Here is an 18,104-nt window from a genome sequence, read left to right on the forward strand (position 1 = left end):
CAAACGTTCCGAAGTGATATATAATTCATACTCGAAGGCAGGTTCGAAGCGGCAACATTTAGACGACGACAGGGTTTGTATTTAACGAGAAACAACACGCATAACGTATAGTATAGTTTAGTATACTTATAGTACTGTAACATGTGGTGTACATATGTACATTAGTAAGATTAGGTTGGGTAGAGTCAGGTAGTTAGCATGTAGTTTATAACTAGGTTGAGTGTGCGAGTAGACAAGCGTGTTTAGGTTAGGCAAATTTACGGGTGCAGATCGAGTGAAGAGATGTAGGAGTCGGGAGTTTGGTTGTGACAGCGGAAGTGAGCACACGCGCTTATGCGCTGGTGCGCATTTCTCTGTGTCTTTGTGGGGGTTGGACTGGAGGACAAGACGGGAACGGACGTGTTCTGGAGGCCTGTTGTATTTTGTAAACAATATATATCTTTTAGTGAACACACATTCTATACTCTTATTAATTATTTACTCTAATTTCTTTTACCAACACTGGTGTAGCAAACCTACGTTACAGTACGTTTAGCGATAATCAATAAAAACAAACTTTGCGCTCTCGCCGAGCCATCGTCAACGCGTAACTCGTCATCTGTTGCATATATACGGTTTCCACGCCGATGCTGTCATCTCCTAAAAAAACTATTATATGTCTTGTATGTTCACTGTCGATTGGCTCTCCACTCGCTTGTTAAAGATGTCTTCCCACTCACATTTTTGTAACAAACCACTGTAAAAACGTAAGTAAATAACTCACTACACTTGAACTCTCACACTCACTCACTCGCTTTTCGTCGTAGTTCTGTGTAATGGCGGTTCTGTGTAAAAGCTCATTTATTGATGACGACGTAATACGCCACAACACCGCAGAGCGGCAAAAGTAAACGCTATTTGAAACATTCCACCCCGACACTTTCACTTTGTAGTCTAAAAGCATTAAATTAACGTATTCCCGAGCAATTCCTTTACCTATCACACCTATGTAGGCAAATACAAACGTACATTTTTGACTGATTTTATGTTTGTAGCTGAAAATTTCGTAGGAAGGAACCGTTAAAAGCATGCGCGCGCCACTATACGGAGCGCACGTGCAACTCACAAATGCGCGATATTCAATAGAAGCAAGTTTGCCGTAGAACAATAAGTAGTAAGAAATAAGTAGTTACAATAAGTAGTAAACAATAAGTAGTAAACAATAAGTAGTAAACAATAAGTACTACACAATAAGTACTACACAATAAGTAGTTACAATAAGTAGTAAACAATAAGTAGTAAACAATAAGTAGTAAACAATAAGTACTACACAATAAGTACTACACAATAAGTAGGTACAACAAGAAGTAAACATTAAGTAGTAAACAAGTTAAGCTGATCGTATATCTTAGTGGGGAGGTTCGGGCCTCCAATGGCTACTAGTTTATCGGATTCGTTTAGTTAGTAGTACAGTGTAGCCCCGTTATAACACGATGGTTGGGGTCCATAAACTGTCATCGTGAAAAAAGCGGGGTCGCACTAATGTAACAGTGCCCAGTTAATATGTAGAGTAGTAAAGTAGTTAATTAGAAAGTGTTCATGGTAAATTATATATGTGACTAGCAACGAGCCAACACCCAGGATGTCAGTTCTAACTGCGTAGACACACACCCGGACCTGTGTAGGCAGAATTCTTAGAATACAAGATGTGCGCATTTGTAACCTAGTACGCGTGAGTGGAACATGATTTGTTAAATGTCAACTCGATCTTAGGCACGTGTTAACTCGATCTTAGGTGAGAACCTACACACGTGTAAATCGCATGGTCCCACACGTGCGTATAGTAAGATGACGTCACCTGGCTAGTTATATATATACGACACACCTTGGAAGAAAAGGAGTTCTCTCCTTGTACGCACACATATACTGACGGTGTGGAAAAGAATGACAGACGGACGAACGGAAAGAAACATATTGTGTTAATACTTTTCTGGGCTCTGGCTCACGATTGTACTGTGAGCAACAATAAATTGCTGTGCGTAGAAAACTCATTCATGGATTTGTGTTAATTATTCGTGTTGACCTCGTTACTACGCCGCACCAGAGACAAATCTGACATCTCCTTTAAGCTCACCGCAAACACGAAACGAGACCACGGGTTAAGAACAATTAATCACACAACGCAAGCTTTAGAACATTACCTGACTATACGATCACATCAACTATCTACACAAACTGAAAAGTAATGCGACACATTACACTAACTCGGGGTTATATATACGTGGCTAAAAAATGGGTCCAACAACTCATCACGTTATATTCGAATTCGCGTTAAATTTGGGCGCGTAAAATCGGGGTTATCAGCTGTACGTATCAGCGTAGTTAACATTGAGTAAATTTTAATGATCACGATTTGCTGAATTTATTTAGATGATTTACTGAATTTACTTTGAAGAATAATATTCCAAAACGATAAAAAAATCATAGACGTTCATGAATTAAGTAGAAATTAAAAAAGTCAAATAATAGACAAAATTAATTAAAAATGATTAAAATAAAACCCGAACGTGTGAAACCCTAAATTGTGCACGATCATTCTAATTAAATGACAGAAGTTTTGTCATCTCGTCGGCTTAGAAGAGCGCTCATGTCACAAATTGCACGTGAATTCCGGTGTTTGCAAATGACGCTACGTACGTGGTAGCTGCGTGACGTCAGCGATGGACGACGACAGCCAAGTAGAGGGTGCTGCCGGAGTCTTCTCTTACTGCTCGTGGCAACGCAACAGCACCCCCTATTTCGAGCATATTCTCTGTGTCAGTGGCGCCCCCTGTGTCCGCGATAGCGTCGTGCAGTCTTGCGCGTCCGACGGCTAGCTCGAGCAAGAGGCAGACGGTGGCGCCACCTAGCCCCACAACAAGAAGCAACAGCAGGCTGTGCATGTCTTCAAACGAGAACGACTTAGCGCCAACTACCGGTGGTGAAAACACGAGACATTGGTCAGCGCCCTCTGGCAACGCGTTCCTGCTCCATTCCTTGATGAATCCTCGCTCGTGCAACGTCAGAATGCCGTAGTTAAGCTGCTTCGTGTAAGGAAAGTGCTTGGGCACAGCGAGGCCGCGGTGTCCAGGGTAGAAGTAGACATGGGGCACCAGGGTATAGCGACAGTAGCCGTGCTGCATGTAGTCAGTGGCGAAGAACTGGATGGAGATGGCCTCGTCATTGATGAAGCTGTAACGACCGGACAACACGCGCTCGTACGCCTCCTCTTTTAAACCGACGAATCCTCCGTCGTCCACTACGCGGCGACACAGGCGTCCAAGGTCAGATTCGGGGTCACTAGTGGAGAGCAGTTGCGCTTCTGAATTGTTGCGATCGACAAGTGGTGTCAGTGGACTGGTGGAGGCCTCTTGCAGTGAAGTGAACGGGTAAGGGTTAATGGTGTGTATCGAATGATGGGTGACCAGCGTGGCAGAGTACGTCGCCGGCGCCACCTTCAGATGAACACCGCTGAGGTTGAGCGAGGCGTGGGCGAACGGGATCCTTACATTCTTGCTCATGAGGAAAAGCCGCTCGGACGCTCTATCCCGAGGTGAACACAACCCAGACTAGCCGCTGCTGACCTGTTAGAGGGCGCTGGGGTGTGAGACAGATGGGCTGCCATGGTGACAACAACACAGACGCTGATTACAGCGAGATAACACTCATGGTGATGGCGTCAGTCACGATATATTAACTGCTGTCACAATGTAGCAGCCTCTGTCACGATATAGCAGACTCTGTCACGATATAACAAGCTCTGTCACGATGTTGCAGCTTATGTCACAATGTAGCAGCCTCTGTCACAATGTAACAGCCTATGTCACGATGTAGCAGCCTCTGTCACGATATATAGCAGCCTCTGTCACGATATATCAACTGCTGTCACGATGTAACAGCCTCTGTCACAATGTAGCAGCCTATGTCATGATATATAGCAGCCTCTGTCACGATATATCAACTGCTGTCACGATGTAACAGCCTCTGTCACAATGTAGCAGCCAATGTCATAATATATAGCAGCCTTGGTCACGATATATCAACTGCTGTCACGATGTAGCATCCTCTATCACAATGTAGCAGCCTATGTCACGATGTAGCAGCGTCTGTCATGATATATCAACGGCTGTCACGATGTAGCAGCCTATGTCACGGTGTAGCCGCCTCTGTCACGATGTAGCAGCCTCTGTCATGATGTTACAGCTTCTGTCACGATATAGCAGCCTCTGTCACGATATAGCAATCTCTGTCACGATGTTGCAGCCTATGTCACGATGTAGCAGCCTCTGTCACAATGTAACAGCCTCTGTCCCAATGTAGCAGCCTATGTCATGATATATAGCAGTTTAGGTCACGATATATCAACTGCTGTCACGATGTAGCAGCCTCTGTCACGATGTAGGCGCCTCTGTCATAATGTAACAGCCTCTGTCACAATATCGCAGCCTCTGTCACGGTGTAGCCGCCTCTGTCACGATGTAGCAGCCTCTGTCACGATATATCAACTGTTGTCACAATATAGCAACCTCTGTCACGATGTAGCAACCTTTGTCACGATATATCAACTGCTGTCACGATGTAGCAGCCTCTGTCACGATGTAGCAGCCTCTTTCACGATGTAGCAGCCTCTGTCACGATATAGCAGCCTCTCTCACGATATATAGCAGCCTCCGTCACGATATATCAACTACTGTCACGATGTAACAGCCTCTGTCACGATATAGCAGCCTCTGCCACAATGTAGCAGCATCTGTCACGATGTAGCAGCCTCTGTCACGGTGTAGCAGTCTCTGTCACGATGTAACAGCCTCTGTCACGATGTAGCAGCCTCTGTCACGATATATAGCAGCCTCTGTCACGATATATCGACTGCTGTCACGATGTAACAGCCTCTGTCACGATGTAGCAGCCTATGTCACGATGTAGCAGCCTATGTCACGATGTAACAGCCTCTGTCACGATGTAGCAGCCTCTGTCACGATGTAGCAGACTCTGTCACGATATAGCAACCTCTGTCACGATGTAGCAGTCTCTGTCGCGATGTAGCAGCCTCTGTCACGATGTAGCAGCCTCTGTAAAATGTAGCAGCCTCTGTCACGATGTAGCAGCCTTTGTAAAAATGTAGCAGCCTCTGTCACAATGTAGCAGCCTCTGTCACGATGTAGCAGCTTCTGTCACGATGGTTCTAGGACAAATACCCCCCGGACAATCACTCCCCGGACAATTACGCCCGGACAATTACCCCCCGGACAATTACCCCCATGCCATTTACCTCCCATGCCATTTACCCCCCGGACAATTACCCCCGGACAATTACACCCCAGGACAATTACCCCATCGGACATTTACCCTCCGGACATTTACCCTCCGGACATTTACCCCCCGGACTATTACTCACTTGTTGTTTATTATTCATTGTTGAACAGTGATACAGGGAGGAGGTCGAGGAGGAGGGAAGAAGGTGGTGGAGGAGGAGGGGGAAAAGGCGGTGAGAAGGTGGTGGAGGAAGAGGAGGGGAGAAGGCAGAGGAGGATGAAGAGGGGGAGAGGGTGGAGGAGGAGAAGGAGAGGAGGAGGAAAAGTAGGCAGTAATAAGTAGAACTAGAAGTGTTTATTTACTAGATACCTCTTGCTATCCCCTCGCGTCACACATCTACCAACACCGCGACAGCGGCACGTTCGCTCCAATCGTCGTGCGCGATTCGATGCGTAGGGCCATCACGCCACCGTAACACACAAACTAATAATCACTGGGTGCTATTTAAACACCAGTGCCTATACATGACAAATACGTTCGGATAACAGATCACTTTGCTATACTGTATAAGCTGTCTAACGAGGGGTGTCACTTTCGGTGGCGCCCCCTGGTGTACAGAATATGCGGAAGCTCGACTCGCGGGGAGAATGTAAATCCGTTGGGGAACAACCCGCTAGGGTCAGCGTTAGCTTAAATCGTAGGCCTATAGTAACTCGAGTGTTTACAAGTGCAACCACAAACCGATGTGTCTGCGCACACTCACCGCTATAATGATCACTATCAGTGTAGGCCTAATGCTACATACCCATTATCACATACTAGCTACAGCATACAGCTACATACGTACACATACTAGCTACAGCTACATACAGCTAATAACGCATACAGAACACTAATACTAAAGTAATACACTATATGAATGCATCATGTCTGACATATTTCAAACACGCCGTAGCCTGTAACCGTACCGTATTTATCTCTACTACACTGAGGCTACAGCCTACAGACTGTCAGTATACCTTCCGTACATAAATCCTACACTTTACTTATACATACCACACTAGTAGTAGTACTACTAATAACGTACGCGCACTACGAAGCACAGATAATAGCACTACAATCTACTGTACGCGCACGGTTAACATCGGACGCCTTCTAAAAACACAACTGCACCGCCATAACTTTCCGGCGTATTTCCCCCTTCGCGCCGTTTTCTCTATTGTTTTCACTTCTTCGAACCATCCTCGCGGAGGGTACCCACAAATTGCTCATTGCGGGAGATCTCTCGCTAGCGCCATCTCCTGTGAGATAAAACTATAACACGATGCACGATTCTAAAAGCGAATCTGCTACATGTGTAATGGCGGTTCTGTGTAAAAGCTCATTTATTGATGACGACGTAATACGTCACAACATCGCCGCAGAGCGGCAAAAGTAAACGCTGTTTGAAACATTCCACCCCGACACTTTCACTTTGTAGTCTAAAAGCATTAAATTAACGTATTCCCGAGCAATTCCTTTACCTATCACACCTATGTAGGCAAATACAAACGTACATTTTTGACTGATTTTATGTTTGTAGCTTGAAATTTCGTAGGAAGGAACCGTTAAAAGCATGCGCGCGCCACTATACGGGGCGCACGTGCAACTCACAAATGCGCGATAGTCAATAGAAGCAAGTTTGCCGTAGAACAATAAATAGTAATCAATAAGTAGTTACAATAAGTAGTAAACAATAAGTACTACACAATAAGTAGTTACAATAAGTAGTAAACAATAAGTAGTAAACAATAAGTACTACACAATAAGTAGTTACAACAAGAAGTAAACATTAAGTAGTAAACAAGTTAAGCTGATCGTATATCTTAGTGGGGAGGTTCGGGCCTCCAATGGCTACTAGTTTATCGGATTCGTTTAGTTAGTAGTACAGTGTAGCCCCGTTATAACGCGATGGTTGGGGTCCATAAACTGTCAACGCGAAAAAAGCGGGGTCGCACTAATGTAACAGTGCCCAGTTAATATGTAGAGTAGTAAAGTAGTTAATTAGAAAGTGTTCCTGGTAAATTATATATTTTACTAGCAACGAGCCAACACCCAGGATGTCAGTTCTAACTGCGTAGACACACACCCGGACCTGTGTATGCAGAATTCTTAGAATACAAGATGTGCGCATATGTAACCTAGTACGCGTGAGTGGAACATGATTTGTTAAATGTCAACTCGATCTTAGGCACGTGTTAACTCGATCTTAGGTGAGAACCTACACACGTGTAAATCGCATGGTCCCACACGTGCGTAGAGTAAGATGACGTCACCTGGCTAGTTATATATATACGACACACCTTGGAAGAAAAAGAGTTCTCTCCATGTACGCACACATATACTGACGGTGAGGAAAAGAATGACAGACGGACTCAAAGACTGACGGACGGACTCAGAGACTGACAGATGTACGGACGGGCGAACGGAAAGAAACATATTGTGTTAATACTTTTCTGGACTCTGGCTCACGATTGTACTGTGAGCAACAAAAAATTGCTGTGCGTAGAAAACTCATTCATGGATTTGTGTTAATTATTTGTGTTGACCTCGTTACTACGCCGCACCAGAGACAAATCTGACATCTCCTTTAAGCTCACCGCAAACACGAAACGAGACCACGGGTTAAGAACAATAAATTATTAATAACACAACGCAAGCTTTAGAACATTACCTGACTATACGATCACATCAACTATCTACACAAACTGAAAAGTAATGCGTCCCATTACACTAACTCGGGGTTATATATACGTGGCTAAAAAATGGGTCCAACAACTCATCACGTTATATTCGAATTCGCGTTTAATTTGAGCGCGTAAAATCGGGGTTATTAACTGTAAGTATCAACGTAGTTAACATCGAGTAAATTTTAATGATCACGATTTGCTGAATTTATTTTGATGATTTACTGAATTTACTTTGATAAATCATATTCCAAAACGATCAAAAAATCATACACGTTTATGAATTAAGTAGCAATTAAAAGCGTCAAAGAATAGACAATATTAATTAAAAATAATTAAAATAAAACCCCAACGTGTAAAACCCTAAATTGTGCACGATTATTCCAATTAAATGACAGAAGTTTTTTCATCTCGTCGGCTTAGAAGAGCGCTCATGTCACAAATCGCACGTAAATTCCGGTGTTTGCAAATGACGCGTGTAGCTACGTACGGGGTAGCTGCGTGACGTCAGCGATGGACGACGACAGCCAAGTAGAGGGTGCTGCCGGAGTCTTCTCTTACTGCTCGTGGCAACGCAACAGCACCCCCTATATCGAGCATATTCTCTGTGTCAGTGGCGCCCCCTGTGTCCGCGATAGCGTCGTGCAGTCTTGCGCGTCCGACGGCTAGCTCGAGCAAGAGGCAGACGGTGGCGCCACCTAGCCCCCCAGCAAGAAGCAACAGCAGGCTGTGCATGTCTTCAAACGAGAACGACTTAGCGCCAACTACCGGCGGTGGAAACACGAGACATTGGTCAGCGCCCTCTGGCAACGCGTTTCTGCTCCATTCCTTGATGAATCCTCGCTCGTGTAACGTCAGAATGCCGTAGGTAAGCTGCTCCGTGTAAGGAAAGTGCTTGGGCACGGCGAGGCCGCGGTGTCCAGGGTAGAAGTAGACATGGGGCACCAGGGTATAGCGACAGTAGCCGTGCTGCATGTAGTCAGTGGCGAAGAACTGGATGGAGATGGCCTCGTCATTGATGAAGCTGTAACGACCGGACAACACGCGCTCGTACGCCTCCTCTTTTGAATCGACGAATCCTCCGTCGTCCACTACGCGGCGACACAGGCGTCCAAGGTCAGATTCGGGGTCACTAGTGGAGAGCAGTTGCGCGTCTGAATTGTTGCGATAGACAAGTGGTGTCAGTGGACTGGTGGAGGCCTCTTGCAGTGAAGTGAACGGGTAAGGGTTAATGGTGTGTATCGAATGATGGGTGACCAGCGTGGCAGAGTACGTCGCCGTGATGACTAGAACAAACAGCCACCACCATCCGACCAGCATCCGTGACGGCGTGTCGACAGCATTATACGTGCCGCCCTGCTGCAGCACGGATCCTATCTTGAACATCACGTACCTGTCGAACGACTGCAGCCAGGCTCTGTGTTCCATTCCCTCTCTCTTCCTTCTGTACATCTCTAAGAAAGTTAGCGTGGTGATACTAGCCATCACATAGCCTAATAAACTAATCCACGTGCTGCTGTGGAACGGGGCGAGTATGGTAAGTGGTGACAAGTCTTTCACTCTCTCCAGGCGAACCAAGAAGCTGTAACGTGACTCGGCAAGTGGATGCAGAAAGCTGACGAATCTCTGCCGGTACTCCGTGATTCGCAGATACGCTGCGACGTCTATCTCTCCCGCTGCCATCCCGGCGACTATGCCGTCAAAGCCGTAGCAGCGTGCCGTCACGGTGTAGGTGAAGTGCATAAACGTAGACAGCTCCGTGAGAATGCGTGACGTCAGAGTGAACTGCTCGTCAATCTTACCATCTTTGTCGCGATTACACGACCACAGCGCCACCTTCAGATGAACACCGCTGAGGTTGAGCGAAGCGTGGGCGGGCGGGATCTTTACATCCTTGCTCATGAGAAACAGCCGCTCGGACGCTTTATCCCGAGGTGAACACAGACCCAAACTAGTAGCTGCTGACCTGTTAGAGGGCGCTGGGGTGTGAGACAGATGGGCTGCCATGGTGACGACAACACAGACGCTGGTTACAGCGAGAATAACACTCATGGTGATAGCGTCAGTCACGATATATTAACTGCTGTTACGATGTTGCAGTCTAGGTCACGTTGTAGCAGCCTCTGTCACGATATTGCATCCAATGTCACGATGTAGCAATTCCTGTCACAATGTAGCAGCCTCTGTCACAATGTAGCAACCTCTGTTACGATGTAGCAGCTTCTGTCACGATATAGCAGCCTCTGTCACGATATAGCAACCTCTGGCACGATGTTGCAGCCTATGTCACAATGTAGCAGCGTCTGTCACAATGTAACAGCCTATGTCACGATGTAGCAGCCCCTGTCACGATATATAGCAGCCTCTGTCACGATATATTAACTGCTGTCACGATGTAACAGCTTCTGTTACAATGTAGCAGCCTATGTCATGATATATAGCAGCCTCGGTCAAGATATATCAACTGCTGTCACGATGTAGCAGCCTCTGTCACAATATATAGCAGCCTCTGTCACGATATATCTACTGCTGTCACGATTTAACAGCCTCTGTCACAATGTAGCAGCCTTTGTCATGATATATAGCAGCCTCTGTCACGATATATCAACTAGTGTCACAATATAGCAGCCTCTGTCACAATGTAGCAGCCTCTGTCATGATATATCAACTGCTGTCACGATGTAGCAGCCTATGTCACGGTGTAGCCGCCTCTGTCACGATGTAGCAGCCTCTGTCACGATGTAGCAGCTTCTGTCACGATATAGCAGCCTCTGTCACGATGTAGCCGCCTCTGTCACGATGTAGCAGCCTCGGTCCCGATGTACCAGCCTCTGTCACGATGTAATAGCCTCTGTCACGATGTAGGAGCCTGTGTCACGATGTAGCAACCTCTGTCACGATGTAGCAGCCTCTGTCACGATGTAGGCGCCTCTGTCATGATGTAACAGCCTCTGTCACGATATCGCAGCCTCTGTCACGGTGTAGCCGCCTTTGTCACGATGTAGCAGCCTCTGTCACGATATATCAACTTTTGTCCCGATATAGCAGCTCCTGTCACGATGTAGCACCCTCTGTCACAATATATCAACTGCTGTCACGGTGTAACAGCCTCTGTCACGATGTAGCAACCTCTGTCACGATGTTGCAGCCTATGTCACGATGAAGCAGCCTCTGTCACGATATATGGCAGACTCTGCCACGATATATCAACTGCTGTCACGATTTAACAGCTTCTGTCACGATATAGCAGCCTCTGCCACGATGTAGCAGCATCTGTCACAATGTAGTAGCCTCTGTCACGTTGTAACAGTCTTTGTCACAATGTAACAGCCTCTGTCACAATTTATCAGCCTCTGTCACGATGTAGCAGCCTCTATCACGATATAGCAACTTCTGTCACGATGTAGCAGTCTCTGTCACGATGCAGCAGCCTCTGTCACGATGTAGCAGCCTCTGTAAAAATGTAGCAGCCTCTGTCATGATGTAGCAGCCTCTGTCACGATGGTTTTAGGACAAATACCCTTCGGCCAATCACTCCCCGGACAATTACCCCAGGACAATTACCCCCCGGACAATTACCCCATGCCATTTACCCCTCATGCCATTTACCTCCCGGACAATTACCCGCCGGACATTTACCCCTCGGACATTGACCCCCAGGACAATTATCTTATCGGACATTTACCCCAAACAATTACCCCCGGACATTTACCCCCCGGACAATTACCTCCATGCCATTAACCCCCATGGCATTCACCCCCCGGACAATCACCCCCGGACATTTACCCCTGGACATTTACCCTCCGGGCATTTACCCCCGGACAATTACTCACTTGTTGTTTATTATTTATTGTTAAACAGTGATACAGCGAGGAGGTCGAGGAGAAGGGAAGAAGGTGGTGGAGGAGGAGGGGGAGAAGGTGGTGAGAAGGTGGTAGAGGAGGAGGAGGGGGTAAAGGCAGAGGAGGAGGGGAGGGGGGAAAGGGTGGAGAAGGAGAAGGAAAGGAGGAGGAAGAGAAGGGAGGAGGTAGCGGAGGGCCAGGTGGTGAGGGAGGGGAGAAGGTGGTAGAGGAGGAGGAGAAGGTGGTGGAGGAGGAGGAGAAGGAGGAGGAGGAGGAGGAGATAAGCTAGAGGAGGAGGAGAGGAGAAGAGGAGAGGAGAGGAGGAGGAGAGGAGGTGGAGGAGGGCGGAGGTAGAGGAGGGCGCCTCTACCTCCTCTACCTCATCCACTCCCCTCCTCCTCTTCCTCCACCACGTTACATTGTGAGAGAGACTGCTACATTGTGACAGAGGTCGCTACATTGTGACACAGGTCGCCGCATTATGACAGAGGTCGCTGCATTGTGACAGAGGTCGCTACATTATGACAGAGGTCGCAACATTGTGACACAGGTCGCTGCATTGTGACAGAAATCGTTACATTGTGACAGAGGTCGCTACATTGTGAAAGAGGTCGCTACATTGTGACACAGGTCGCCGAATTGTGACGGAGGTCGCTGCATTGTGACAGAGGTCGCTACATTGAAGAAGAGTCTCTACTTCTACATCTATTCCCCGAGCTCTACCTAACAATATGTATCCATCTTTGTTGCGAAATATTTCAAAGGCTACATCACAATAAGCACACGGTGCTATTTCTTCACTGTTGTTACAGGTAATCTAGAGTCAGTATAACAGCGATCAGAGCAACAAAAGACACTCGCAAGCGATGCTGTGGGATACTATTGCATCTTAGAATATAAAGTTCGTCAGTTTTATTGTAAACCTCGGCATATAGATCACAATGTCAAAAGTTGTGTGAAAACGTGTACGAACAGAGTAAGTATAGTCGAGCAAAGTCCGTCGGTGTGAAAAAGAAACTGGAGTTTTAGGAGGATATTTTTGACGAGTTTTTTCTTGGCGGTTTTGAAACATGGGCAACCTTGTATCCTTTGAAAGATCTTCCTTTTCTAGTATATTTAATTGATAGCAGTGATATACATCCATAGTTCTACGTAGCCGGGGCGGTTTAATGAACGGGGGACGGGCTTTCTACTTTACGTCACCCCGCGGGAAATCTTATCAAACTCTGTTGGGGGGGGGGGCAACAATTCGACATAGTAGTGCTGATATGGTCTATGTCTCCCTTGGTACTGCCGGTCACTGCGGCTGCTGTTGTCAATAACAACAATCAATAGTATACCACGGTATTACGCAAAGGTCTGCTAAAGGGTGCACGAATCTCGCAGATACTCTCATCGCGTGTTATCGATCCGGAAATCCGAAACCCGCTTTCGTCGAATCCGCGCGCCGAAAGCGGCGATGCTACACTCGTGCTACGGGTGGATGCAGGCGGCTTGTGATCATAGCCAGGGTTGTTGAATGCACCTGCACGCCACTGCCAGTGTCTGTTGCGAAGCGCATTGATTTCGAGCAGTGTATTGTGCGAAGTATCATATTGAATAGACAGAGCGTCTGCTGCGGCTACACACACACGCTGCCCCCTGCATCGACGGAGATTCTTTAACGTACGCTGGTTATTTTAAATATGCAACTGTGTGTTTATTTTGAATAATGGAATCGGTGCGAAGGAACATACGCAGGTGTATATATATAATGATTTATTTATGCTTTGTTGTGTCACACGCCCACAAGCTCGCAAGCACGCGCACACACGTACGCATGCACGCACGCACCCACGCCCGCACGCACGTACACCCACACGCATGCATGCACGCACGCGCACACACACACACAAGCACGCATACACGCACACACGCACACACGCACACACACACACACGCGCGCGCACACACACACACCTCCTCACAAACACACACACACACACACCTCACCACAAACACACATTCTGTGTTCCTATCTGCGCTCTCACGGCACACGCGCGTAAGCATGTAAAGATAGTAGAAACTGAAAAACCTCCATACTATACGCATATGTGTAACAATTCCAGAGTTGAATGGTGTTTTGTTGTTGTTGTTGTTGTTGTTATTGATAACATCTAATTTTGATGCGACATGTACATTGTTATAGCCCGATCAATAGATCCGTTTCAGTATTGCCTATATGAAAGAGCAGTACCTCTACTCGTAGTCTTTAGTGTTCAGCCCACTAATGCCTGCTATACCCTTCACATCTTATTCCTTTTTGCCGCGATATATGATTGATCAATTTCCCCCATCCTTCATTCAGTGTGAATCATTCTTTAAAGCTGTAACTAGTGTATATGTGTGTAATTAATGAATTAATAAATTGTTTAAGCAACTTTTTAAGTAAAATACTTCACAGCTTGCAATGTAGCAATCTGTTTAATAGTGAAAATGACATGATGTTATGAGCGCAGAAGAATTTACACTGATTCGGTGGATTTATTCAATCATTTTTATCATTAAATGTTATATGATAATACAAGTTTTATCAGGAAACTTAACGCAAAAATAAACACAAATAGCGACGTTTTGAACTTGAGTATTTGTTAACATATAGTCGATATTGAACAACTAAAGTTGGCCAGACAAAATAAAACCCCGTCTGTATTAATGTGTGCGTTGACTGAAGAAGTTGCTCTGACCTTCGTCAGTTGCTGGCATACTGAGCATGCGCAGGAGCCATGCAGTTGGCAGAAACAAAATTAAGATTAAAGGATTTGTGTCGAGCTTTTAAATGTCAAAATAACCCAGTCACACTTGAATATATCATAGATATATTTATATTATTTTAGCAATTCAAATAATCTGTCAGAATCATCACGCAGTAATGTTGCTACATGCGCGAGCTAACATATTATATACGAAATTACCGCTCTCCGATAACAAATGCTCGTACGGCGATTACTCGCTCGTGACGTCACATCTATCCTGCCAGGCCGCCGTAGCCACATGTACAGGCACTTGGAACGTTTCAACAGTAAAATGATGGTAAATAAACACAATGTATGTTTCGCTACTTTCTCTCGCCGTTAAAATGCTCCTCTGCAACACACAAGTAAATCGCACGCACGCCGCTGTGCACAAACAACAAGAATGAGGAATAATATCTTTCTCGAGAAGAAGAATATATCCCGCAAAAAAAACATTTAAAATGAAGAGGAGTTATCCTAGCATAGATTTATATGATAAAATTCCATCAGTAGAGATCTCTTAACAAATGTGATGAAGACCTTGCATGTAAGGTACCCACTGCGTATACCAGTCAGTATACAATCTGGCTACGTTTGTGTGTTAGCACATGCCCAGTATATCACCAGAGGAGTTATATTTTGTAATGAATAAAAAAATAATATGGTTAGGGGGTAGCTCAGCATAGATTTATGTAATATATTATTTTCAGTGGACCTGAGTTTATAATTGGGAGAGCGCCCTAGCCTGTAGGGTGCCAAACCACTATTTCACCCTCGTCCATCCTCCCTTTTGCCTCCATTGTCTCTCGCTCAGCATCCTTCTTTTTCTATCGCCCCTCAACTATCTTCCCTGCCGCCTTTCCCCAGTCTCCTACCCCTCTCTCCCTCCGCAAATTCTATTATGCCGTGTTTTTCAGTCCGTGCTGCACACCTGAAATGGTGCTCGCGCATGCGCAATATCTCCAGAGAAGGAAATGAATTTGCAAAAATTATGCATTTAAACTGAAGAGGAGTTATCCTAGCATAAATTCCTATGATAAAATTCTATCATTAGACATCACATAAGAAATGGGAAAAAACTTTGCATGTACGGTACCCGCTGCATGTACCAGTCAGTACACAATATGGCTACGTTAGTGTGTTAGCGCATGCGCAATAGCTTACCAGTGGAGTTATTTTTTGTGATGAATATGTATTTAAAATGGTTAGGGGGTATCTCAGCATAGATTCTCCTAATAAACTTTGATCATTACACCTGCGTTTATAATTAGGAGAGCGCCCTAGCATGTATGGTACAAAACACCTACTTTATGCCCTCGCGTCCTTCTCCTTGCCTACCCTGTCCCTCGCTCAGCCTCCTTCTTCTTCTACCGCCCCCAGCTATCTTACCTGCCGCATTTCTTTAGTCTCGCATTCCCTCTCCCCCTCAGCAAGCTATATTATGAAGTTTGCCTCAGACGGCACTGCACGCCTAACAAACACGGTGCGCGCGCATGCGTAATATCTCCCGAGAGAAATCGTAGTGTGCAAAGATTATGCATTTAAAATAAAGAGGAGTTATCCGAGCATAGATTTATATGATAACATTCCATCTGTAGACATCATTTAAGCAACAGGAGGAAGACCATGAATGTAAGGTCCCGGCTGCGTATACAAGACAGTACTCAATATGGCTACGTCAGTGTGTTCGCGCATGCGCAATATCTTACCAGAGAAGTTATATTTTGTGATGAATATGCATTTAAAATGGTTAGGGCCTATCTCAGCATAGATTTCTCTAATAAACTTTTATCAGTTGACATATGTTTATCATTAGGAGAGCGCCCTAGCTTGTAGCGTACAAAACACCTACTTTATGCCCTTGCGCCCTTCCCCTTGCCTCCCCTGTTTTTCGCTCAGTCTCCTTCTTCTTTCACCGCCTCCCGCTATCTTCTCTGCAGCCTTTCCTCTGTCTCCCAACGCCCTGTTTTGCTCGGGCAAACATCTACATCTACAGTTCTCTGATCGACCGCCTGTCTGCCATCTAGACGAGCTGACAGGTTCAATAGCACGAAACGCGAAATAGAAATAGATCAAAGAATATTAGTGGCGGACCGCAAGCAAAAAGAGTCGCCCTAGTACATAAAACGCATAAAAGTATACATAATACATTAAGGATACTGTTAGGGTTGGGAGGTTATTTTCGGTCGAATTCGAACGATCAAACGATTCAGAACGATTCGGACGATTTTACGGAATTCGGTAGAGTTCGGACATAATCACATTGTTTGTGAGTGAGTGAGCATTGTGTTGCGCGCTGATCATGGAGGTTTTAGGGATTTTTTACGCAAACACAAGGACGGCGCGCGCGTTCAACTACTTTTAAGCGACACTTCATGTGCGTTCGTCGCTCGACATACAAAAACTCGCTCGCATGCACAGCGACAAATTCAGGTGCGCAATTTTACATTTTCGCAGCTACGACAAATATGTGTGTGTGTGTGTGTGTGTGTGTGTGTGTGAATTCTAGGTAAACATCATTATATATACATAGATAGATAGATAGATAGACCGATAGATTAACACAAACACATCTATTGTATCAATTTGTATCTCTCTGTGTGCGTGTGTGTCTCTCTCGCCACCTCTCCACATCTCCTCATCACTGGTGGTTCGGTGATGGAGATGGCTTGGTATCCCAGGTGATGCAACTCTCATCTGTTTCACAGAAACAAAACGTGCCAAATGTACGTACGCATGTATATCATACATAATATTATCTCTCTCTATATATATCTATATATGTAATATCATCTGTTAATCATAGTAATAAAGATTTCTGCATAAATATTCTGCGACTGTGAAATATAGAACTAAAAGGACAGTTTAGTACAGCTATAGGCAGTATTTAATTACCTTCAACTGCTTCACTAAGTTGTAACACTATACATACCTCCACTCCACTGCTTTCTAGTTCAGCAGTCAGCTTCTCAGCTGGAGCATGAGAGTTCAGAAGTTCCCCATGCGAGGCAACTCCAGTCTGTTGCAAAAGAGAACAGGCCAGCCAGTATGAATACATAATCATGTAGGTGCACTCGAATCTGCTGGTAGTGACTCGTCACTCACATGCACGCGCGCGCACGCACGGACGCACACACGCACACACACACACACTCGATACTAAGAGTACCATTCTGAGAGTCATTATTGCAGTTTTTATAGATTTCCAAAGGATGGAAGTGAAAAGCAACGAAAAAATAAATAAAAAATAAAATAAAAAATTGGGATTTTTTTTAAATTTATTAAATATTGTAAGATCGACTTGCTACCGATGCTTTACCGCTGTCTGCAGCGCACACACTCGTGTTTTACGTACGCACAACATTTTCACGCAGTTAATGTTATGGAGCCAGTGGCTTGTGTAGAACCAGCCCGTACGTTGTCTTGCCAACGTGACGTCACACTTCGATACTCTTATCGTAACTTTTTGTAGCCAATGCACACACACG

General features: G+C 45.4%; 1 protein-coding gene and 1 long non-coding RNA gene across 2 annotated transcripts; both read right to left on the reverse strand.

The window, feature by feature from the left end:
• Positions 1-8,507: 8,507 nt before the first annotated feature.
• LOC106817872 (glutamate receptor ionotropic, delta-2-like) lies at positions 8,508-10,052 on the reverse strand. Its single transcript, XM_014822583.1, has one exon. The coding sequence runs from the start codon at positions 10,050-10,052 to the stop codon at positions 8,508-8,510; it is 1,545 nt and encodes a 514-aa protein (XP_014678069.1).
• Positions 10,053-17,203: 7,151 nt separating this feature from the next.
• LOC106817875 lies at positions 17,204-17,711 on the reverse strand. Its single transcript, XR_001395113.1, has 2 exons — positions 17,549-17,711; positions 17,204-17,313 (listed from the first exon to the last, which is right to left on the reverse strand). It is a non-coding gene; the product is annotated as an uncharacterized LOC106817875 (long non-coding RNA).
• Positions 17,712-18,104: the final 393 nt, after the last annotated feature.

The sequence above is a fragment of the Priapulus caudatus genome, unplaced genomic scaffold (assembly GCF_000485595.1).
Source record: "Priapulus caudatus unplaced genomic scaffold, Priapulus_caudatus-5.0.1 Scaffold1899, whole genome shotgun sequence".
Taxonomy (NCBI): Eukaryota; Metazoa; Priapulida; class Priapulimorpha; order Priapulimorphida; family Priapulidae; genus Priapulus; species Priapulus caudatus.

Bases quoted from the DNA above. Each gene is read 5' to 3' on its own strand.
- LOC106817872 (XM_014822583.1), bottom strand. From the start codon at position 10,052: ATGAGTGTTATTCTCGCTGTAACCAGCGTCTGTGTTGTCGTCACCATG.